General features: G+C 55.4%; 2 protein-coding genes across 4 annotated transcripts in view; one reads left to right on the top strand and one right to left on the bottom strand.

Moving 5' to 3' along the window:
- Positions 1 to 19,297, top strand: part of VSIR (V-set immunoregulatory receptor) — a 23,681-nt gene extending 4,384 nt beyond the window's left edge. The window contains exons 2-7 of one of the 2 annotated variants that reach the window (XM_029931865.1): positions 6,300 to 6,725; positions 7,379 to 7,435; positions 13,099 to 13,206; positions 16,303 to 16,330; positions 17,628 to 17,824; positions 17,995 to 19,297. In XM_029931865.1, coding sequence (XP_029787725.1) covers positions 6,300 to 6,725; positions 7,379 to 7,435; positions 13,099 to 13,206; positions 16,303 to 16,330; positions 17,628 to 17,824; positions 17,995 to 18,032 — 854 coding nt within the window. In that variant the 3' untranslated portion in view covers positions 18,033 to 19,297. The remainder of the gene's footprint in view (positions 1 to 6,299; positions 6,726 to 7,378; positions 7,436 to 13,098; positions 13,207 to 16,302; positions 16,331 to 17,627; positions 17,825 to 17,994) is intronic. The other variant, XM_029931866.1, reaches the window with a different exon arrangement.
- Positions 1 to 24,455, bottom strand: part of CDH23 (cadherin related 23) — a 413,185-nt gene that overhangs the window by 47,348 nt on the left and 341,382 nt on the right. Inside the window, exon 39 of one of the 2 annotated variants that reach the window (XM_029931861.1) lies at positions 23,846 to 23,956. The exons of the other annotated variant lie outside the window; for it this stretch is intronic. Within the exon in view, the coding sequence (XP_029787721.1) occupies positions 23,846 to 23,956 (111 nt within the window). The remainder of the gene's footprint in view (positions 1 to 23,845; positions 23,957 to 24,455) is intronic. 2 annotated transcript variants of the gene reach the window in all.

The raw sequence follows: 24,455 nt of genomic DNA, 5'->3' as shown, positions 1-24,455 counted from the left end.
AAAAAAAAAAAAAAGGTGGGGGAGGATAACCTTCTCTGTGATTCAATGTTACGCCATAAAACTAAAAGTAAAACTGTCTGTGTTAGAGTGGCTCTCGCCCCTCCCCTTCACCGCAGAAGCAAACTCGCCACTGTGAGGAGTGTTAGGTGGGGGCATGGGGACAGTTCAGCTCTCCCAGAGAAAAAGAAAGAGAAAGGCACTTCCCATCCTAAGAGGTCAGGGCACGGTCGGAGGGCTTCTCTGGGCTCTTCCCAGCCCCCAATTCTCCCAGCCCGTGTTGCCTTCCTCAAAGCAATACAGCGTCCAAATAAAGACAGTAGCTCCAGCTGGGTCCCCTCTTATGCTGGGGCCAATTAGCTATCCCAATAACCCCAGAAGGGAGGGGGAGGGGGGAAGAGGGAGGGAGAGCAAGGGAGCTGAGCCCTTGCTGGCCAGGCCATCTATTCCTCTGCAGAAGGAGAGGGGGCCTCCGGTCAGTCCCTGGCCACCTCCCATGTATGTGTCAGCTACCGAGACCGCCACTGAGCCGCCTGCCCTGAGGACAGGGCACAGAAAGATCGGAGTCTTCATGGCACAGGCTCTTGGCGGAAGCTGGCTAGTGTTGGTATCGTAGGCTGCACATGGTCATTCTCAGGGAGGGCCTGGGTGAGACTGGGAAGGAGTCATCCTGGGAAGCATCCATCGGCACGGCATCTGGCCAGCCGCCCAGGCCCTCTCCAGGGAGGCGTGCTGGCCAGCGGCCTCCAGCCCCGGATGCATGGATGCTTTCCCAAGGTGCTGGAAGTGTGGCTTCCTCCAATACAGCCTGGCTTCCCCTTCCCAGACTCCTTGGTCTGATGTGAATGGACACTTCCTGCGGGGGCAGTATCAATAAACACATCTGAGATGCCCTTTGTCCTTGCCGGCCACAGACCCCACAGGCTGGCCTGCTGGCTCAGCCCCTTGCATGAGGGGCACTTCCTCTAACTTGGCGCCGCACACTCCGTCCTGATTGGTCCCTGACTCTGTTTCCCTCTGTGCTCCGCAGCTCCATAAAGGCTGAACTGAGCCTTTCCCTCCACCCCCTGCAGGCTATCTTGGGGAGCGGGGCCTGGCAGGGAGCTGGGGACGCGTTCCGTAGCTGTCTGGTGCTCCTTCTGAGGGTGGGGACCTGGCCTTTTGCACTTAGCACAGGGCCGGCGGCAGCAGCAGATCAGTGACTGTTTACTCACAAGTGTAGCAGCAACTGGACAGAGTTCAGCCTGTTTGGGTTGGGCTTCCCAGGCCTGACTAATCAAGCTGGGGCGTCGCCTTGGCAACCGTGGGCTAAACCCATGCCCCGTCAGGGAAAATACACAGGCCTGCCCACACCCACACACACCCATCCCATGAACACCCACAGGGTTTCCTGAGGTGCCTGCTGGGTGGAAAGAGGTGAAGTCATGAAAACTAGCATCCCAAGATGAAGCCAAACAAGAGTGCTTCTCCCCTGGACTGGAATAGAAGCTTCTACAAGAGGAGGAGGGAACAGCTAGAAAATGGCAGAAGCAAGCCTAATTTCTAAGCAGACATCCCTTACGAAACTCTGCTTTCCTGTGCCCTCTCTGGGCCCGACTCATGTTAGGACCTTGGTAAATATTTCTGGGATGATGGAATGATGTTTTCAGTTTAAGTCGGAGGCAAAGCAAGGATGATGGGGTGGACGATGAGTAGGTCATCTAAGTCGCTGGAGAATGACGTGTCGGCCCCCCCTGCTTCAGGAGGGTGGGGGTGGGGGCCCTTCCTGCAGTGCTGGTGTGTCCAGGGTGTGGCTCTCAGCAATGCCACACAGGACTGGGTGGTCTTGGGTAAGTCACCTGACTTCTCTATGTCTGTTCTCTCACCTTTTTGTTTTTTTAAAAACTATTTATTTTGGGGAGAACGCGAGCAGAGTCAGGGCAGAGTGAGAGGGACAGAGGATCTGAAGCGGGCTCTGCACTGACAGCAGCGAGTCCGACGTGGGGCTTGAATTCACGAACTGTGAGATCATGGCCTGAGCTGAAGTCGGACGGTCAGACGACTGAGCCACCAAGTGCCCGTTTCCTCATCTTTTTAGAAATGGGATGATAGACGTACCTGGGTGGCTCAGTCAGTTAAGCGTCTGACTTTGGCTCAGGACAGATCTCTTGGTTTGTGGGTTCAAGGCCCGCACTGGGTTCTGTGCTGACAGGTAGCTCAGAGCCTGGAGCCTGCTTCGGATTCTGTGTTTTCCTCTCTCTCTGCACCTCCCCCATTCATGCTATGTTTCTCTATGTCTCACTAATGAAGAAACAAATAAAATAAAATAAATAAATAAAAATGGGATGATAATACCCACATCAGGGTGTATTAGGAGAATTAAGTGAGATGAGTTTAAAGTGCTAAGCAAGTCCAGTATATAAGAAGTGGCATATTTCTTGCCTGTTCCTCTCCCCTACGGAAATATACAACTCTTTCTTCTGGCCACGCACTTTAAGAGCTGGAAAAGGCTAGGAGCGTGGGTGGGGAGTCTCTTGAGATGAAGAAAGGGAAGCACAGAGAGGATAGGACCTGCCCAAGGGCATAAGCAAGGACATGCTCAGTGGGGACTGGGGCCCAGGTATCTGTCAGACCAAGGTTTGAATCCTGAGACCTGGAATTTTCCAGGTTCCTAGCAATCTCCCTCTAGGCGCTTCTGCCTCCTTACCTAGTGACAGGTCGGGACTGGAGTGGGGCTGGGCCCCAAGAGCAGTACAATGATTGGATGGCTCCCGCCTGGGCACAGGCTCAGGGCCAGGGCCATTTTCCTGTCTCATAGGCTCCTGGCCACCCTGGAGCCAGGGGCTTTCCTCCCCACCCACTCTCCCCACGCTCTGACAATGACCCAGGTGTCCAAAAGGATCTGCTCCTGACAATAAGCGACATCCTCCTGCCAAATAATTATAAATCCAGCTGGGCTATAAATATCCCTGATAACGTGTGCACGTGCAGCTGTGGATGGCATGGGGTATGAGCATTATTTTCCCCAACTCTGTGCCTTCGAGCAGCCTCCCAAGGACAGGCTGTCCTGGGCCTTGACCTGGCTTGAGTCTTAGACACAACAAATGTCTAAGATGTCCCATCTATTCCCCTGCCGCCCACAGGACAAGATCCCGTGAAGCCCTAGCCCACTGCTCTCTGGCCTTCTGCTAGGATTGAAGACTGTCCCCCCTCCCCCAAACCCGAACCCTCTGTAGCTTCTCCTTTTTCTAAAAGGGGAAGAGGTCCTCTGGGGAGTGTGGGGTGTTGGGAATTGAGCAAGCCCCCCCTACCCCCCTCCCATGCTTGGTCTCAAAAATTCTCGGCCCCACTGTGGGTTTTCAAGAAAATTGCTCCCAGTACTGACAATCTCTCCCCAGTGCTGTCCAGGCGATTCTGTGCTCACTGCCACCACTGCTTGGTCCCTGAGAGCTGGAGCCTGCCGCCCTGCTGGCGGCCCCCAGCTGGTGTCCCGCTGGAGACCCGACTGCTTGCTCTCACCCTGCTCCACCCCACCTGAAAGCTGCCTCTGGCTTGCCCACATCGCAGCCCCACCCCGTCTACACACCTCTGTCCACTCCACAGCCCCCACCCCCACCCGGCTCAGCCCTGGGTGCTGCTTCCTGCCTCTGCCTCCACCTCTAGTCCGCCTGGCCCCCTGCAGCCACCCCAGACATGGGGCCCTGACCTCCAGCCTCCGCTACTGAGTCAGTCCTGCCCACAGCCGGCAAGGTGTGTGCTCTCATGGTGAAGGCTGCTGGATCTGGCTCTGGCTCCCAGCCCTGGGTTCTCTGGGGTGGGTGTGGGGTTGTGAACAGGGAAGATAGGGTGCTAGCTGGGAGGGGTGCCGTGAGGAGATGCCACCAGCTGGGGCCTCCTGGAGAAAGGGGGAGCGCAGGGCAGACGGCTCTTTGGTCCGCTCTTTGAGTGGGTTGTTATTGTTCCTGGGAGGGCCTGGGAGGGTCCCTTTCTTAGCTACTCCCCACCTCGTTTACTGGCACATAGTTCTGTGGCCGCAGCCACCACACAGGCCTGTGAGGGGGAGTCTAAGTCACTTACTGTGATCTTCAGTGAATTATTTAACATCTCTGCCTCGCGTTTTCTCCTCAGTGAAAGGAATAAAAACCACCTACCTTTATAGGGTTGTTTACGCCCATAAAGTAGTCAGCATAGTATGGGCTACATGCTCTTTCTTCTAGTTCTAACTAGATCTAGCTTTACCTGAAGCTTCCCAGGCTCCAGGTTTTGAGTCCATACTCTCTGAGGCACTTCAGGCAAACCACCTTCCCCTTCTGGGCCTCTACATTTCTGCCTGAAAAGGAGAGCAGCATCTTGCCAGGAAGTTCTGAAATCTCTGCTCACCGGGGCAAAGGTTTTCCATAAATCTGGGGCTCTCAGACATGACTCCCTCTCACATGTGTATGGAGCAGGATGATCTAGCGTGTGTCTGTCTGCCTTACTTTCCGGGGGCCTAACACTCCACCTTGCAGACATATTCTCTGGGGCCATGACTTTGCTAGCCCCCCACACTCTGCTTTAAATATGCCGGCACTCCAGGAGGATCATAAGCTGTTATCCGTCATTCACACCTTAGTGGGAAAGAGTTTGAAGCTGGTGTCTCCATTCTGTCTGGCAGAACTATTTTCACTCCCAGGAAACATTTCTTGACCTGCTGAGAGGAATTAGAGAGCCGCCTAGCTTCCACATAGCAAACCCCAACTACTAGCAAAGCACTTGCAGAGCACTTCATGTACATTATTCGTTATCCTGGCCTCGACCCTGGAAGGAGATGGTTTCCCTTCTGTTCCCTAGTGAGGACCCTGCAGCTCAGAGTCTAAGCAACCGCAGCCACTGGACTCTCGCGCAGGCTGGCCCAATTTCAAAGCCACACCAGGCTGCCCTCCTCCTGATGGGGCAAAGCTTTCGACTCTGCTGGTGGGTCCCAGGCTCTAAAGGCAGGGAAGGGGGGTGTCGGCAGGAGGAAGGGGCATTATCTTGATTCCGGCAATGGCAATGAAAGAGACATTCTGGTCTGGATTCTGTACACATTTCCAAACTCTCCTTCCCTGTCTGCCTGACTGAAAACAGCCCCTGATGTGCCAGTTAAAATTCAAATATCGCTCATGTGTAATAACTAGTAATTCCACGTCCACAGGGGTACTAGAGCTCGCATGTCGTGTTCTCGGTCCCTCTCTCGGGTGTCTCACAACCACGAGACGTGGTGACGATTTTTCTCATGGCACACATGAGGACGGTGGGGCTCGTACATGTAGGGGGACCGGACCCCCAGCCCCAGTATTCTGCTTCTAGCAGCCGGTGCTTACGGGAGTCAACACGGTTAAATGCTGGGGGACTGGCCTAGGGTAAAGAGGACTAAGGAATGGCTTCATTTGCTTAGTGAAAACAAAATAAACTAGGAAATATTTCTAAGAAGACTGGGTGGCAGCAGGTACAAGGATGAAGTGACCTTTCATGACTTCCCTGTCCCTGTCCCTGGGAACCCTGGGGTTTACCTCGCCACCCGGCCCAGGGTACCCTCTCTCCTTGCTGAAGTCCTATCTGTCCATCAACCCCAAAGATGCTCCCTCCTTCAAGAAGTCTGACTGTCCCCAAGGTGGCTATATCTTTCCTCCTCCAGGTGCCCTAAAGGCTGGCGGTGGTGTGCCCTTTAACCTGTGGGGTCACTTGGTCTGGAGTGCATGCTCTGTCACACACCCAGCTAGATCATGAGCTCCCAAGGGGAGGCCACGTGCTCAGCATCTGGGTGGGACGTGGCACCAGGCACAGGCCTCACACACTGATAGGTGCTCCATTAGTGCTCACTGATGAGGAGGTGGAAGGCCCAAAGGTGCTAATGGCCCCAGCAGGGTGGTCAGGGGCAAAGGGTTGCCATTCCCAAATAGGCTCTGTGCTCCTCATCCTGCCTCCCGCCCGACAGCACTGGGCACGGAGGGTGGAAGTTGTGGACAGAGCTGCAGTGCCTTCAGTGGGGGCAGGACGGAGAGGGACACCCTGGCTGGGCCCAGTCTGCTGCCTGCTGTGTCTCCTGCGCCTCAGTCCAGCTTGCCAGGGCTCAGGGGCGTCCCTTCCCTGGAGAAGCTCCTCCCCCTCTCACATAGCCCAGGATGGAGTCAGGTTCAAGAGCTAATGAAGAAGCTGAGGCCCAGGGAGGTCAGCTGACTTGCTGTGGCCTGTGGCCGGGGAACCCCCATCTTTGGAGCCTTAGGCCAAGGCTCTTCCCCACTCTGGGGGAGCTGGGAGTGGTTCTGGCTCAGAAGGTGACAGTCTCTTGTCTCTCTGAACAGATCTGGTGGCAGCCTTCAAGGTCGCCACCCCATATTCCTTGTACGTGTGTCCCGAGGGGCAGAACGTCACCCTCACCTGCAGGATCTTGGGGCCCATGGCCAAAGGGCACGATGTGACCTACTACAAGACGTGGTACCGCAGCTCCCGGGGCGAAGTACAGGTCTGCTCAGAGCGCCGGCCCATCCGCAACCTCACATTCCACGACCTTCACCTGCATCACAGCGGCCACCAGGCCAACACCAGCCAGGACCTGGCCCAGCGCTACGGGCTGGAGTCAGTCTCTGACCACCATGGGAACTTCTCCATCACCATGCGTAACCTGACCTCCGTGGACAGCGGCCTTTACTGCTGCCTGGTGGTGGAGGTCAGGCACCACCATTCGGAGCAGAGGGTCCACGGTGCCATGGAGCTGCAGGTGCAGAGAGGTGAGGGTGTGCTCCGTGGGCACGCGTGGGGTGCAGTCACTGTGGGGGTAGTGCGTGTGCCCCTCTGGAAGGGGGAGCAGGGAGGAAAGCAGAGTCACTCTGGGGATGTGGTGCTGTGTGCTGTGTATCTGATGGTGTGACCGTGTGTGGTTCTGTCCCGGAAGGAGTGCGATCCTATATACGGCTGGTCCTTGCACTCCAGGCGTGTGTGTGAGACAGGCTGGCTATAGTGTGTGGAGTCGTGTAGAAATCTCTGGTCAGTGGGGTGTGATGGAGAGGAGTGTGTATGTTGTTCTGATAAGAGAGGGTGTACAAACCTAGGCTGGGGTGTCACTGCTGGTGACAACATGGCAGTCGTGATATGTGACCTGGGGTGTGAGTTGGGGAATGTGTGTGTGTGTGTGTGTGTGTGTACAGGTGAGGGTGTGAGGGGCAGTAGGCTGGATAGGTGTGTGGGTGCCGGCAGGTATCTGCATGCCTTGGGGGAGGCATAAGAGTGAGCAGGGCACACCCAGCCATGCTCTGAGAATGTGTGTGTGTGTGTGTGTGTGTGTGTGTGTGTGTGTGTGTGTGTGCGCACACATGCGCACTGGTTGGGACAAGCCTCCTTGGCCTCAAGTCCACCTAACCAGCCCTTCTCTTTGTTCCCACAGATAAAGAAGCATCACCCCAGTGCATCTTGTACCCACCTTCCCCCAGGGAGAGTGAAAGTAAGGGACCACTCTTTTGGTCCTTCTGGGTTCTCTGTGCTCCTCTGTCTTCATCTTGGACCCAGGCCCCATTCTGAACTCTGACCTCATCATCCCAAGTCCACAGGACACCCCTCATTTTTCCTCCTCTGCTGCTGCCCCTCCCTCTGCTTTCCCCTTCACTGAAGCCATGGGGCTGCAGTCCCCAGAAGCCACCTCCCCTTCCAAGGCTCAAAGCCCTGGGAGGGGGGGTGCCCTGGCAGTGACCTCTGGCCAAGTGCCCCCATGACAGATGCTGGTGTCACAGGCTGTTTTCAGTGTGTGCCGCTCTTGCCCACCAGCCCTCCACCACCTGGGAAGATCAGAGGGCTGTGGGGTTCCTCTTGGCTTACATCCACCTCCTTAAAACTTCCTTGTTCTGTGCATGGGGGCAGGGGAATGGAGAGACTCAAGAAGTGGGACAGACCTACCTTTCCTAGAGCTTTTACTCTGTGCCAGGCACTGTGCTAAGTCCTTTCAAGTACTGGTAACTCAGTGGGTTCAGAACCCTCTGAGGTAGGCCCCACCATCGTCACTCTATAAACATGGAAAACAGATGCCCAGAGGCGGCCAGCTGGGCTGGCCTCACTCCACCTTCTCCCCAGCTGGGGGGATGCGTAAGGCAGTGGGTGGAGTCAGCCTCCTGGTGTTTGCCCAGAGAGGTACCTTGCGGAGGAAGGGGGCACTGCTCCAAGGGATGTGGGGGGCACTCAGAGGCCAGGAAAGAATGCCCAGCAGTTTTGAGACAGTAGGCAAAGGGGAGACATCTCAGGGGCACCCCATTCTTCTGAGAGGAGGGGGACTTGGTAGACTCTATCCATCAGTATTTACTGAGCATCTACCAGGCCCTGGAGACACAAAAGTACAGACCTTCCCCCTGCCCTCCAGGAGGACCAGCACAAAGACTGAAGGCAGGAACGGAACAGCTAAAACTAGAGCCCCCGCCAGAGCCCGGCTCAAGGGTCCTGGTAACTTTCTACGCACACTACTCTTTTTAAAACCAACAAACAGCTTAGCCAGGAATTAAATTAGAACACACATTTCGGTCTGAGCCAGCCTCGCACGGAACTAAGGAACTCTTTGGTTCAAGCCCCTCTCCCCGCACACCGCAAACCTTACATGTCACCGTGGCACCGAGCCACTACTGTCCTCACTTCCTCCCCTGGCAGCCTCCCAGTGAGGGTGGACGACCGTGTGTGCAAGCGTACAGGACGGGACAGGCCTCACCTGGAGGGACGTGAGGGTGTCTACTTCCCCGTGGCTCCTTCCACTCTGAGCAACCCTCCAGTCCTGCTTCTTCCTCCAGAAGCCCCCAGAGCTCCCTTAGGGACTGTCACCTCTGCCACTGCCCACAGTTCACCACTGGGGAAACCGAGGTTCAGACCGGTGAAGGGACCGCTCCCGTCCCCTCAGCCAGGGCACTTGATTCTCAGTGTGCAAGCCCTGCCTGGGGGCCAGGCTGTCCTCCCCTCTGTCAATGCCAGTTTTCTGGAAATTAGTTGTATGAATTGAAGTCTTGGGGACACAGACAAGAGATGCCAGGGGGAAGATGAAGAACCAGGTACAAAATAGAGAGGGAGCAGAGATTCGGGTCATTTTTCTTGATCTAGACTTTAGAGAAGTAGCTCTGGGAATGAAGGAAGCAGAAGTCACCTGGGAAATCCTAGGAGTCTGGCGGGTAAGAACCCAAGGGTGAGGCAGAACCCTGAACTTGACGGTCCAGAGGGAGTCAGGGCTGGGCTCCTCTGCTCTCAGGTTTTGACATTTGCCTGACTCTCCCACTCACAGGGATGTGTGGTGTCGCTCTGGCCCCTGCCTCCCTGAGCTGCTGTCCACAGTGACCTGGCCCCCCCAGGGCCAGAGGGAGGTGCTTATTTCTACCCTAGCTATTGAGAGCAGGGGGATGGCTTTGATGGCCTCTGTAGTCCCTCTCCGATCCCTCTCCAGACTCTTGGTTCTGGAGGTCTGGAGACTATAACTATGGTGGAGTCTTGTCACTAAGGTGGGCATGGGGTCAGATGCAAAGAAACCAGCTATGCTTTTGGGTGGGGTATGGGGGGGATTTGGGCAGTGCTCCCATTCTCTAGGGATCATGGGTCCACTGAGAAATTGGAGCAAGTGTGTCTCTTTCCTACTAATAGGGAGGCAATCAGTGTTCTCCAAGAGGCTGAATCAGGGATCAAAAACTCAAATGCCCCCTAAGACAGCAGGGAGGGGTGGAAACTGCAGTGAGCATCCAGCTGCCAGTCTGTAAGTGCAGTTCCAATGGCTGCATGCTTGGGGGGCGGGGACGCAAGCATTTTTAAGTACAATCAGAAGTCCAGATTTTACATACACTCTATTTTGTTTTTTAACGTTTATTTTTGAGGAAGAGCAAGCAGGGGAGGAGCAAGAGGGGGGAGGGAGGGAGATGCAGAATCTGAGGCAGGCTCCAGGTCCTGAGCTGTCAGCACAGAGCCTGATGCAGGGCTCAAACTCATGAACTGCGAGATCATGATCTGAGCCAAAGTCAGATGCTTAACTGACTGAGCCATCCAGGTGCCCTACAAACTCTCAATTTTAATTTTTTAAATGTTTTTTATTTATTTTTGAGAGACAGAGAGAGACAGTGCGAGCAGGGGAGGGCCAGAGAGAGAGGGAGATACAGAATCTGAAGCAGGCTCCAGGCTCTGAGCTAGCTGTCAGTGCAGAGCCTGATGCGGGGCTTGAACCCACAAACCGTGAGATCATGACCTGAGCTGAAGCTGGATGCTTAACCAACTGAGCCACCCAGGCATCCCAAAACTCTCAATTTTAAAATATTGGCAAAAAAAAAAGTTACGTGCTGTGTGGGCCATGACAGGATGACATGTAGATGGCAACAGATAGTGGACACATACCTGTTTTCTGATGGTTTAGAAACATTTGCCTGGTGACGCACAGGCTTAGTGGGCCTCAGGGCTGGCTGCTGGGTACAGCCCTCGGAGCTGCTTACTTTACGAAAGCCCCTAGTCCCTGCTCGCTCTAAGACCACTGTCCCACAGCCAACCATAGCACCTGCTCAGCTAAGGATGCTTCTACCCCAGTGGTTCTGAGTTTTCCCGCTTTACCTGTAGCCCTGTCTCCTGATCTTCTTTTTGGAAAGTACAAGGGTGGCTGGTCTAGGAAATCACCTGAAAGCCCAAATCAGTCTGAGGTCAGCAGAGGCCACAGGAGGAGAGAGAGCCTGAGGCTGCTGGTCCCCAAGGAACCCTGAATTGCTGAGGGGCTGTGTGGTTTTTTACTGGGCCCGGGAAAGCAGACCGTGGACAGCCGATCTCTCCACAAAGCAACCTCCCTCTGCCCCTACACAGCAGGATGTTTGGCTTGCTTTCCTCCAGCCCCCTCCTTGGGGGACCAGGCAGTCTGACCAAACTCCCTCCTCCCCTTTTGTACCTACCCAGCCACCCACAGGGTACCGGCAGGCTCTAGACAAGGAGCCATTGCTGAGCAGGTTTGGGGGGGCGGGCTCCCATCCCAGCCTGCTACGGAAATGCCTGGCACAATTCTCAGAGCTGGCCTGGCAGCTGCCTCTGCCAGTGCCTGAGCACCTCCCCCACGAGCCGGGGTCTGGAGGGGGACCAAGCAGTCCTCCCTCTTCTCCTCCCCAGGTGCTGGCCATGCTTGGGGGGAGGGATGGGGAGCTGGGGCAAGGTGGGGCTCTGCAGAAGAGCCCACAGCTTCGGAGGACAGCTGGGCCCACACAGCTGTCCCCAAAGCCCTGCCTTCCTGTCCTGGCCTCAACTCTTAGCTCAGGCTGTAAGGAACCAAGCCCTGATCCCCTAGAGTGGCTCAGAGGGGGATCTCTGCCTGAGGACAGGAGTCAGGCTGCGGACAGGGAGCCAGCACGAGGGAGCACCTGACTAACCTCACTGACTGTGGCTTAGTACCTGTCTGGAGACCTGCTTTGGTGACGAGAATAGGGCGCTTCGTAACTCGCTTTTCAGTGCCCTCGAGAAGGTCCTATGACTGGGAGAGGGAGGGTCTGGGGGTTAGAAATCCTCAAATGTTTAAATTGTAGAACGTGTGTACTTTCAATATTCCATAGCAAAATGCAGCCTTGCTAAGATCTGCAGGGAACCCACTTTAATGTGAAGTGGAACTTGGTTTGTAATTAGCATCGCAGCCGTCCCTCTACCAGTGGGTATGTCTGAAGTGCCTGTAAACAGTTTGTCCTCTTCCGCGGTATGAGCAAACCCCCGGAAGGCTTATTTACACCATCAGGGTATTTAGCAATACAGTGAGATAAAAACAGCCTTCATTCCCAAATAAATAGTGCAAAGGCAACATGGAGACCACAGCCCATCCACCTTCCCAGAGCTCCCTGGGCCAGGTGGACCCTGTGACAAGGTATCCCAGCGCTTATTTTGGGAAGGGCTAAAATCAGGAAGGAAACGCATTTACGCTGGTTGTGGTTCTGAGGGCATTCTGTTCCCAGCTAAACTCCTGGAGTCAGCAGATGGGCAGAAATAAATCAAGCCTCTCACGCTATTGGTGGGATTGTGAAGCGGTACAACCTTTGTGGAGGGCAATTAGGCAATACCCTAAGAGAAAATGCACATACTCTTTGGCTCAGCACTTTGACTGCTGGGGGTTTACGTACAGAGGAACTTGCCCAAGTGAGCGAAGATGCAAGTACACAGGGAGTTTGCTGTTATGTTATTAGTTATGTTGAAAACTGGAAGCAATCTGCATAGCTACCCAAAGTGGACTGTTGCAATAAATTCCAGGGTGAGCCCCGTGATAGAGCCCTGGGCAGAATAAGGTAGATCTCTGTGTGATACAGAGATGGCCAAGCCATGCTAAGTGGGAAAAGCGATCACACAAGGAACACATCAGGCTCGATGCAAGAAAAGCGTGCACAGTGACTGTCTCTTTGCAGGGAGCCCGGGGGGAGGAAGAGGAGGAAACTTCTGAATGTATTTTCACTTATAGTTTTGGGTTTTTTTTGTAAGTTAGGAAGTCAAACAATTTTAAATGTCGGATAAAGACTCAGAGTTTTCCAGTTTTCACTCCGGTTTCCCCGTGACTTTTATGTGTGAGATCACTTCTGGAAGCTGTGTCTAGAGCAAAGGGGTCTCTTAGGAGATAAGTGGGGTTTTGTTCGTTTATTTATTTATTCATATTGTGGTACAACAAGTAGAACATAAAATTTGCCATTTTAACTGCTGTTAAGCATGGCGTAAATTATGCTTACTATGTTGTGTGACCATCACTGCTATCTATTTCCAAAAGTTTTATGGCACTTGGGTTCCCTTGACCTTGAACTTCATGGCATGGGGCCTGTGAAGGGCCTGCCATCCCTTTCCAGGGAATGGCCTGCGGCCCAGGCCAGCTGCACTGTCCCCAGGGGGCCGGGATGAAAACCCTTCTCTCTTTTTCCCAGAGTTCTCTCTACTGTAATCCCCTGGTCTCATTTTTGTGCACGGGGCCCACTGGGGAAGGACGCAAGGGGTTCACTTTGAAAGGGGATCCCCAGGCCTTCTGTGCCTCTGCAGGGCACTGAGGGTCTGGCTGAGTGGCCTGGGTAGAACGGGTCCCCTTGTGGCCTGGTCTTCCCTCTCTGGGCTTCAGTGTCCCTTCAAGAGGAACGGGGCTTCACCTTGGCTGTCTCTCTGTCTTTACAGGCATCACAGCTGCTGCTGTGGCTACAGGCGCTTGTATTGTGGGCATCCTCTGCCTTCCCCTCATTCTGCTCCTGGTCTACAAGCAAAGGCAGGTGGCCTCCAACCGCCGTGAGTATCCCTGCTGACCTGGGGTGGGTGAGGGTATAACTGATCTGACCCAGCCCCCAGCCCAGCCTCTGCAATGAGCAAAGTGGCAGGCATATTTCCTCTCTGTTCCAGAGTTGGGAGCTGCTATAGTCCCTGCAAGGAGCTGGGCTCAGGAGTGGAGGGAGGAGGGGACCCAGGTGTGCCATGTGGGGGGCCTGAGTGCCCCCCAGCCCCATACAGTGCTGGCTCGGCACTCACCAAGTATCTGTTGAATGAATGAATAATCACATGGAGTAGTAGTTCAAAGGGGTTTATAAAAATGCTGCCACTTGGTGAGCCTTCGGGGAGCTGCTTTAATGCGTGGCTAGGCTTGTTTGGCAAGTAGCATGGTAACTGTCGGGACAAAAACGACCTTTGGATTATCAGAACTAGAAGGGATCTTGGATATTACAGTTCAGTTCTTTTATCTTATAGCTGAAAAACCAGGGCTCAGCGGGTTAAATAATTAACCAAATGTCATATAAGTTACTAAGTGGCAGAGCTGGGACTCAAACCCAGAGCTTTACCTCCTGCTTTTCCCAGAGAATATAATCCCACCAGATCATCAAAATGCTCCTCAGCACGAGCTTCCAGCCACCAGCCGCTACCTGGAGAGGGTGCTGTGCTGCAGACCACGCCGAATTTGTTACCTACCTTCTCTCGCTTATTCCTCATAACCACACAAAGACTTGGTCTCACAATGGTTCCTACTTTACCTTGGGGGAAACTGAGGCACAGAGAGGTTCAGTAACTTGTTTAAGGAACCTCACTGTGAGTAAGCGGTGAGGCTAGGCTTCAAGTCATGGCCACAAAAACCGCTTCACCCTCCTCTGTGGTCACAGTGCCCTTGGTCTTCCTCTGATCCTGCCCACAAACCTGGGCTCATCTGAGTCCTCTAAGAGCAGGCAGCTGGAGAGCCCTCCGCCTTGGCCCTTGCATCGCCTCCCCCACCTCTCCTTTGCCCGGCTGCAGGAGGGAGCTCACAGTGGGGCTGCTCTGCCCCCGGTGGCTTTTGGCTCACACCTGATTTCCTTCGGCTGGACTGTAACACAGTGAGACCCCCTCACAGTGGCTCGCTCAGGGGCTGTGACCACCTTTCCTTTACTCTCCTGTTCCTCTCACAAAACCCACCACGGCCTACCTCCAGAAATACCCAGGGTAGGGGGCAGGCCAAGGGGGTGGAGCAGAAGGAGGAACCCCGGGGCTCCAGCAATCCCATGGGGCTTCCGTGAACTTGTGTTCATCTGTGCAGCATTTTCACGGAGGTGAGAAACAGATGGGGAGGGAGACATGCTCCACTCCCAGATAAAGAGGTGCTTTCTGTCCCCCTTAGTTCAGACCACAACACTGCCTCCATCAGGGAACGGGAATTGGCAAATTCTGGACATTGGCTGGGCGCAGGCTCTAGGCCCGAAACTGTAGGGGGCATCCTGAGGACACGGGAAGCCTGGAGTCAGCCCCTAGTATCTCCTATTCCATGCACGGGCACACCTTGACTCTGAGCTGAGGGCTTCCCAGAGGAACCACCGGGATGGGGCAGATGGGCCGGATGTGAGGAGCTGCATTGAAAGAGGGGGCAGGTGGTCCTGTGGGCCGGCTAGCACTGCACAGTGACCAGTGCCACACACCTCCTCTGAAACTCTAAACGGAGCTGGATTCTGCGACATGCAGCCACTTATAACCCCTTATCCCCAGGTTCAGTATGTGCAGTAGCAAAAAGGAGTCAATAATTTATCTTCTGATAAAAGTACTTTTGAGGCCAGTTTGCCCACCCCATCAAAAAAAAAAAAAAAAAAAAAAGAGAAGAGAAAATGAGTTGTAGGACCAGTGTTTTAGAGCAGGCACAAGAGATGCCAGGAACAAAATGGAGAGGGAGCGGAGACTGGGGTCATTTCTGCATCTAGACTCCGGAGAAGTGTGGCTACTGGAGCCATATGGACAGAAGTCACCGGGAGATGCCAGGGGTTGGGCCACGAAGCAGAGGCTAAGCGCCCAAGTGGGGTGGCAGGTCAGGGAGGGGACAGGGAGCTTGGGTCGGTGGCTGTGGGCAGAGCGTGCTCAGCAGGGAGCCACGCTCAGGGAGAAACAGAGAAAGGGTTGGGAGCACCGAGGCAGGCAGCCTGCTGCGGAGGCTGATGGGTGTGGAAATCGAGGCACTATCAGATGGAGCCTGGGTCCTCCAGCTCTAACGTGGGGTCAGCAATACCTCCCTCAGAGGGTGGAGAGGATGAGCCCTGGGAACGTGCAAGGCCATACGCGCAGAGGCACCCCATAAGCAGCACCCATGATTCTGAGAGCAGAGATTTTAGGAACCTTTGTGCAACTTCCCTTGTGTGTTCTGCATACGCCCCTCCTGCCCACGTTTCCCCATGGTGGTCATGGCAAAGCTCTTACGAATGAGAAACACAGAGGAGTTGCATAGAAGGAAGTTGAGGCCACTGCATCTGGGTGGTGGCCAGTGTGGGGGTGGGGAATCTCAAGAGTAGTGTGGGGTGGCAACAGCTTGGAGGAAGAGCAGAAAATGGCATGATGTCTGAGATGTGATGGGGTCTCAGGCCCCTAAGGTTCCTCCAAGAGATGTCCTCTAGGGCCACCCTACAGGTAATGTGGAGGATGGGCCAGAGAGGACCAGGAACCCTCCAGTTCGGAACTGACCTTACACCACTCCCACTCGATAAATCATGGCGAAAGACCAGAAAGTGGCGCAAGTCCAAACAGGAAACAGCAAATTTAGGAGTGAGGCCTTTGGTTGATACTTAAATCTGGAAGGTCTCATAACCCCTAATCAAGCTATAGGAGAAAGCACTGGCTGCCCTTGGCCTCCTCGTGACAAATGAGGTCCTTTCTCCTTGTGAAATGCAGCCCAAGTTTCGTTTATCACTGGCTCACTGGTTGAAACGCACGGCTCAAGGAGGCCTTGCCTGCAGGATAAACACCGGAGTACCGGCCTCCACAGGGAACAGCAGTGGGATCTGGGGCCGAGCGTGGCCCAGCCCAGTCTTGACCCGTTCCTCGAAGGGCAGGGAGGTTGTCTAGGGAAGACTTTCTTTTGTGACCACCTTGTCCGTCTGTCCCTAGGTGCCCAGGAGCTGGTGCGGATGGACAGGTAAGGCCCACGGAGACCTTCCTGAGAAAACCCTGCAGCTGCCTCGGCCCCAACGCAGAGCTTGCCAGGCTCGCTTTCCTTGCCCCTCCCCGGGCCTGTGGCTCTGGAGGGCAATGTCTATACCCAAACCACAGCTGGAGTTAGTGTAGGAGTGAGAGGGGTAACTTTTAACCAGGACCGACTCCCTCCTTCACTAGGATCCTTTCTCCTCTCCTCCCTGATAACTGGTGGTACCATGACAGGGCTCAGAACACAGACATGGCCTCCCCGGTCCTCCTCGGGCACTGGGTCAGCTGTTGGGAAGGACATCTGTGCAGCAGGGTCCCAGGATAGCCATCTAGCACAGCTGCTTAAAGCACATCTGCCACTGATGCCTACACATGTGTGCCCGCTGGCAGTTTCTCCCTGCCGCCCCTCACCCTGCAGGCTCAGCTCTGATGCTGCTTGGATGAGCCAGGCACCCACCTTTGGGCCTCAGTGTTCACTGGTGGGGGGGGGGGGGCAGAGGGAGCAGCTGAGCTGGGGACAGACATGCAGAGGAGGGCAGCACACCTGGAGCCGCGTGGTCCCTCCCCGAGGGGCACTCCAAGGAGAAAGCTGTCAGGCCACAAGGGCAGACACTGTCCAGGGGTTCGGGGTGGGGCGCAGGGGCATGTGTGCTGTTGGTGTGCTCTGGGCAGGAAGGTCCTATGGAGGCTGACGTGGAGGGTACCCCCAGGAATGAGCCACACTCAGGAACTCAGGTGCCTTTGCCACCACACCCAGAGCTCCTCTGGGTGTCTGAAAGGGATGATTTTCTAGACAGGTCACAGGAAGTCCTGCTAGTGATCTGCTAGTATATCAGAGTTGGCGGAGTGGGGGTGGGGGGGAATGTATTTAGAGACTGTCCTATTCCCAAGCAGGAAGAGGGAAAGGGAACCCCTCCTTCAGGTTAAGATAAGCCGTGGGGACATTCAATCTTAATGCCATTAACTCTACTAAGGGAAAATGTGTCCCCAGATTCCTGAATGTCCTGAAAGTGTCTCTGACCCCGGGCTTCCTGGCTGCGCCCAGGGCAGATGGTCAAATAATAGGGTGGAGCTGGGGTCAGATGCCCTCGACTCAGGGACGATGGGAGAGTGCAGCCCGTGGCCTTTTGGCTGTGGCTTTGGACCACCTCCCTTCCTGCCAGAAGAGGGTGCTGAGGCCTGGGGTGCGAAGACAGCTGGGGTGAGGAAGTGGAGAAGGGGGTACAGGAGGGCAAGGGCCCATACATATCCAGGTAGTATGACTGACTGATTCAGCTCTGATTTTCTAGCAGCAGCCCTCAAGGAATTGAAAACCCTGGCTTCGAGGTCTCTCCATCTTCCCATGGGATGCCGGAGGCCAAACCCAGGCCTCCACTGTCCTACATGGCTCAGCGGATGCCTTCGGAGTCTGGGCGGCACCTGCTCTCTGAGCCCTGCACTCCTGTGTCTCCACCAGGCCCTGGGGATGTCTTCTTCCCGACCCTTGGTGAGTGTTTCCCAACTTTCACAGCGCTATGGCCTGCAAGGTCATGACCTGCCCATGGTCTGCAGGGCGCCAGCCTTACTCCCCTCCTGTGGCCTCATAGTCTCATGGTGTGGGATTAGCGGGTGGAGGAGAGAAAAGCCCCTCATTCATTCTGCTTCTTTCTTTTGCAGACCCTGTGCCGGACTCTCCGACCTCTGAGGCCATCTAGATGAGCTGGGGCCTGTGGGCGATTGTGGCTGGGCCTCAGGCAGTTGCATTGGAGGCAAAGCTGGCCCTCCGAGTGGTCCCTTAGCCTTGGCCCTGGTTCTCTTCCTCCTGCTCTGAGCCCAGACTCTTTGAGATACCTCTGATGGCCAGATCCTCAACTCCTCTGGGTGCTACATGGCAGCAGGGAGAAGGAGTTGGATCACTCAGCTCCTGTCTCAAGGATGGTGGGATGCCGGGATCCCACCCCAGAGACTGAAATTCACCAGCTACAAATGCCAAATGGCCTACATCCCAGAAGCCCAAGAATTTGCAGCTCTGTGGCAGCTTCCTTCCCTGGGATGGGAACCTTGTGACCTGATAACACAGAGGGGACAAGATGGGCACTGGGCAGAACTCTCCCCTACCCAGTGCCATCTTCCCAGGCATGAGACTCAGGACAAGATGTGGAAAGACTCCTCCCTACGGTGGTGGAGCCAGCTCCCTGATCTCGCCTCTGCTCACCTGTCAGACTCCCTCTTTGTAACCATGGGTCTCTGGGGCTGGGCCCGCCTGCCTCTGGGCCACGGGTGCCTTCTGCTACCAGCAGCCTCTCCCAGTAGCTGTCAATGGGTTCAGCAAATCTGGGCTCCTGTTCCCTGCCCGCTGGTCCTCAGAGTTCATTGGCCAGGGTCCCTGAAACAGGAAATGCACACAGCGGCATGGTGGCCACTGTGGGCTAACTGGCATCTTGGGCAATGGAGGCCAGCCCAGAGGTTGCAATACTGGCTGCAGAAGGGGCGGGGGAGCAGGTAGAGTCTGCTAAGAAGGTGAGTGGGGAGGCTCCACCTCCCGTCCTCCCTCCTCCCTCTGAGCACAGCGTGCTCAGTATGGAAGGCGGCCACATACTGTCTCGTCCCAACTGTGACACACTGGAGCGTGAAGAGGGAGTCGTATTAAAAACGACATGGGCAACACGTGCACACCCTGTGAACAACCGTCAGAGCTGGGTTTTAATCTCTGCTCTGCTTCTAGGGATGCCGAGGCCCAGGGAGCCCTCCTCCTCCGCCCCGCCCCCAGTCTTCAGTCGTCCCATTTAATCTGCCAAGCCTTCCAGCCTTTGCCACACCGTGGCCCCATCAGGCGGGCGTGTAACACAGGAGGGTTTGTGGCAATGTGCTCTGGATCCTCTGCTCTGTCTCCTGCTTCTGGGCATGTCCTGGATTTGTTTTATATGCACATAGAAGGGAATCCTTTGTGGAATTTTGATTAAAGGGTTTAAAACATGGAGAGGAGTCGCGGGGGGGGGGGGGCATCTGTATACTCTGGGTTGGAAACAGGGAGGGGGGGGCCCACCAGGGAGGGGGCAAGTTTGAACTGGGGAGGGCGGGCACTGCACCGAGGAAGGCCTTTATCCCCTGGCAGCCGGCAACGGCTCTGCATAGCTGGGCCTGGGTACTGAGAGCTAGGACTTCCGAACCTGCTGGGTCGCCTGTGGAGGGGGAGACAAGAATTGTGGGGGAAGGAGTCCAAAGAAACAGCTCTAGGCTCTCCAGCAGCAGCGAAGCCCGCAGGGCTGTGGCTAGAACCAGGACCCCCTGGATGCATTGCGCTGCTTCCAAACTCCCCGGTCAGGTCCAAGGGCATGGGCCAGTATGGGTGTCCTGCGAGGCTGAGCATGGGCCTCGTGACTGCAGGGACACCTCCAGTGGCCAGAACACCAAAATCCTAGCTCCTGCTTTGTCCCTGTGGGGTCCCTCTTCTAGTCCATTGGCTGCCAGGGACAGTCAGTGCCAGTCGTCACAGAAGGAAAGTGCTGTTTTAACAGCTGGTGGGGGCCCACACAGCAGGGGTGCAGGGTAACACTTGCTCAAGGCAGAGCAGGGCTACCCCTAGGATTGAAGGATCAGCCTACAGACCAGACTCCCTGCCCCCAGCTCTGAGAGTGCTCCTGCCCCAGGGGGAGGCTGGCCTGGCTCCTGTCCCAGCTTCTGGCCTCCAGGCACATATAGTTTCTAAGAATTTGGTTACCAGACCCCGAGCCCGGCTGCTGCTGTGTGGAGGGAGGGGGCCCCAGAGCAGAAAGCCACCACACTTCCTCCCCAGCTTCCTCCGGCACGGCCTCCAGATCTACTTCTCAGGACCCTTACAAGTGAGCACATCTCAGCTTCGTGGTTTCCTGTTTTCAGTGAAATTTACTCTGAGCTCCAAGCTCCATCTGCATCCATGACCACACACCCCAGCCCACAAGGCCCTACAGCGTCCTCCCTGCTGCCAGCAAGGGGAGGCAGGGCTTGGCGCCAGGGAGCCCTCCTTGCTTGCCTGGGGGTGGGTGGTGCTTCTAGAGACACCTGCTCCTGTGGCTTCCTCAGGGAGTGCTCTGTGCGCAGGAGCACGGGGTGGGGCTGGGGCCTACAGAGGTCGGTCACTCTCCCCCCCATCAGCTTGGATGGGGCCTGGAAGGGGCCTTCCTGGGTGTTCGCGGGAGCACTCCAAGGCTGGTGGGACTGTTTTGGGGGCTGGGTTAAGGCACAGCAATGGGCAGAAAGGGAGGGGGGCTGCCAGCCAGGATGTGGGGTGCAAAGGCCTCCGAAGAAGCAGACACCTAGAGCCCAGCTGAGCCCAGCCGCCCCGAGAGCACTGGCCATGGAGCCCTTCTGCTGGGCATTCACCGTGCCCTGCTTTGCACTCTTGCCTCTCTTTCCTACACAGATGCTGTGTCTCCCCAACGATTCTCTGAGTTCCAAAAGGGTGGGGGTCCAGGAACAGCCTGTCCTTTGGGCCCAGTTGCAGAGCTGACGACTGAAGCATAGCCACAGGGTGATGGGGTGAGCCAGGATGCCAGGGTCCTGTTCTCCGGATCACTCACAGGGCCCCCTCCCACTTTCTGCCTGCTGTAGTTCCAGGCGGCCATGTCTGTCTGCGCTTGATGGGATCGCCTGAATAGCGATAGGATGCCCCGAGCTTGGGCGGGCCAGGGGGCAGAGGTTGCCTTTTGTTTCCCAATTCTGATCTGTAGGCATGACTTTCCCCAGAGTATATCCTGAGAAGGATTCCAAAGTATGGATAAGGCTTCATGAGAAAACGTTGAGATCAGCTAGCATGGTGCCTCGGGCACAGGCGGACAAGTGGCTGCGTACCACCTCTTTGCCTTTTCTTTTCTAATACTGCCTTGTCCGAAACACACGTGGTATGACTTTTTTGATTTCCCCCTCCCCCACCAGAAAATCCTGGGAGGCTTTACTGTCTGTGTTTAATGCATAGGAAAAGTGAGGCTCCAAAAGATTTATCTTGTCACCAGTGAATGTGAAACTGGGGCGAAAGCCGGGTCTTCTGCTTCTCAAGCCTGTGCTCCTTCCTCTTCACTGAACTGAATGGCATTACAGGCCAGGACTTGGACTTGCGGGACATACCGGGGCCCTGGGGGATGCATTTATGCCTACAAGCCCGAGTCTCCACTCCTCCTGCATCGTTCCTGCCACTCCCCTTTCTGCATGTCAACCACGGAGCCAAGGGACTCCTGGTAGGCACGGCGGCCTGAGCCCCCCACCTTGTTTACAGCAGGGGAGGGGAAGGGAGAGCCACTCTGCTAACCGCAGAGCCCCAGGGTCTCTTGGAGGAACTGAGCAGGTTGTAGGCGCGGCATTTGAGTAGCTGCAGAACATCCTCAAGAAGCAGGGTGAGGGAAGGATGTGAGTTTAATCAGGCTGGGCTGGAGGAGGCTGGCTTACTTGGTGCACAGAACAAGGAAGGGGCCAGGCTGGGCTTTCCTGAGCCAGGGGAAGCAGGCCTCAACAACAACACGGTTGTAGAAGAGCTCTAGGCTCTAGGCCCTAAGACATGAGTCAACGGCCAAGAGGAATGTCCCAGCTCACAGACTCTCACGGGGCTACCGCTGGCAAGTGGGTAGTGGGAAACTTCTGTTTTTCCTCCTGGACAGGTGACTTCAGCAGGTCCTTACCAGCTGGAGAAGCCAGAGTTTGTTACCCGGGACTGTCTAACCTGCTGGCTGTGATTCGTGTGGCAGGGGGGCCCCCATCAGGTCCTCCCTCTCTCCATCCTCCTGCCAAGGTGCCTCTGTGGCTGGGGCTCAGCTCCTGACCTTCCAGTTGCCTTCCGTCCTTCCTCTTTGGGCCTGGCCCTTCCTCTTGCAGAGGCCTCTCTGATGGCCACTTTGAGCCCTCCCCCAAGCCTGGCCTCCCTGCCTGTGGCCTAGAGCTGGCCGGAGGGCTGTGGCTACACAAGGATTTCCCCTGGCTGGGTGGCACACCATTGTGTGACAGACCTGGGCTGGCCCGGATGCCCCTTGCTGCACAGCTGTTCCTAGTTCTGGGTGATACAGGGCTGAGAGCTGGGTGGGGACAGGAATGCACAGCTCTCAGGAAACTGGGGGGGAGGGGATCTAGGGAGAAACAAAGAGATAAGAGGGTGCACACACACCACTTCTCTTGGCAGCAGATTCCCAGACCCCTGCTAAGAAGGCCTCACTCTGAAAATCTCAGACACAAATGACGTCCAGAAAACCTTCCCCGGGTCCTGGCTGCATGTTCCTGGTACTTTATCACATCACAGAGTGGCATCTCTCTGTTATGTGTCCATTTCCCCATGAAATTGTAGGCTCCTTGAGGGTAGGACTGTGCCCAACTCAGGTCTGACTTCCTAGTTCCAAGCAAAGGCCTGGCATGTATTTAGTGTTGAATGAAGGGTGTCTTGTGCCAGCGAGGGCTGGCTCGAACCAGGCAGATGAACTGCAGGTGGGAACTAGGGTGCAGGGTGACATACACCCATAAAACCATGGTGAGCCTTCCCTGAAACCTTGGGATGGCTGGTCTGCTGCTGCTCATGGCCGTGGCTGGTACAGGAGGGCTTAAACACCCCTGCTTCCTTGAATACCCATCTAGTGAAGTCTGCCCAGTAGCAGAGAAAGGCCATCCTCTGGTCACCTCTGGCTTGGCCCTTAGTTTTGTGCTCGATCCTGGGGGTTCACTGTCTAGAGGTGACAGTCTGATCAGTAGAAGCACATCTTCAAGGGTCCAGGGCTCCTTGGAGGCAAACACCAATCATGGGCGGGTACCAGCTGCAGGCTAGCTTGCTCCTTGTGCCCTATCCACACCAGGGCTTAGCTGGGCCAGGGAGGCATGGAGGGGGCACCTGAGAAAGTGGTGGGATCTGTCCCCAGGGTAGGCCCCAGAGAGAATGTCACCAGGAGGATGTGCAGATTGGCAGCCCTGCTCTTGGCTCTGAAAGCCACCATGGGCGTGAACTACGAGTTCCTCAAACCTACCCCTGGGCATTGTTTGCTCTTAGGCCTTTGTTCTGGCTGATCTCTGGTCCAGGATATGCTTTGTTGTGCTAACTATTACTGAGTGACAAGACAGCCCAGGTGTCACCTTCTCCAAGAAGCCTTCTCCAAGCCCTTGTCAGTACTCAATGCATGCCCATCTGTACCTGGCCGCCAACCCCATCCCAATCCCATGAAGAACCTCATGGGCTATTTATTACTCAGCTGAATGAACGAACAAGTAGACAAATACGGTCCAGTGCTCAGTGCTCCTGGGGTCACTGCAATTCTTCTCTGCAGTGTGTCCCTTACAAAAATCAAACACCAGAGATCTTTTCTCAACCTGAACCAGAAATGAGGTGCGATTTGTCAGTATCATGGGTGCCCCAGTCCAGGAGCCATACACATACTCTCTTGGTGATGGCCTCAGGGAACCCTGTGCCTGATCCTAGTCATCTGGAAGGTACTTTCTGGGTGCAGAGCTGGTGATGACCAGAATGAGGAAGGAAGAGAAAGGCAGATTATACTTCTCACCACCCAACTTCCCACGGTCTTACTCGGGAGCCGGTCAGGCTGAGACCCGCCTGGAGGCAGGGCCAGAATGTCAGGGACTCATGGTCGGTCGGTCGTGGGTCTCCACTGGGCTCGGCTGGGTCTCTGCAGACAGTCTGTCAACAGATGGAAACTCTTTCTGTTTATGGGGACCAGTCCCAGGTTCTGCGGGAACTGCCTGGGTCATTAAATGTGGCTTGGGTGATTTTACATTTCCCCAATTGTCATGTCTTCTGGGGGGCCCAAAGGGAGCCAGATGGTGCCTCCAAAACTCAGTGTCTTAGAATGTCATGGGTCTCACCAGCTGCCTCCCCAGGAAACTCTAGGACTGTAGGGGGAGGGGGAGAGGGAAGAGGGGTTAAGTCGGTTTGGATGGACAGCATTAGCATGGCACATGCCCTCGGTTTCCCTCCCTAAACCTATTCTCCACCCTTCTCTCATTAACAAGCCCTGCTTTTATTTGACACAGTGATATATCTGGCTCCCACGTCATAAATAAGTCAATCCTGACAATTCTGTCATTTTCCCTTCACCCTCCCTTGCAGCTAGGATGTCCTATGAACCTTTTCTGGCTACAGACATAAGCAGATTCTGGAGAGCAGTTCTGGAAAAAGT

The sequence above is a fragment of the Suricata suricatta genome, chromosome 2 (assembly GCF_006229205.1).
Source record: "Suricata suricatta isolate VVHF042 chromosome 2, meerkat_22Aug2017_6uvM2_HiC, whole genome shotgun sequence".
Classification (NCBI taxonomy): domain Eukaryota; kingdom Metazoa; phylum Chordata; class Mammalia; order Carnivora; family Herpestidae; genus Suricata; species Suricata suricatta.
This window is presented reverse-complemented; position numbering and strand designations above follow the sequence as displayed.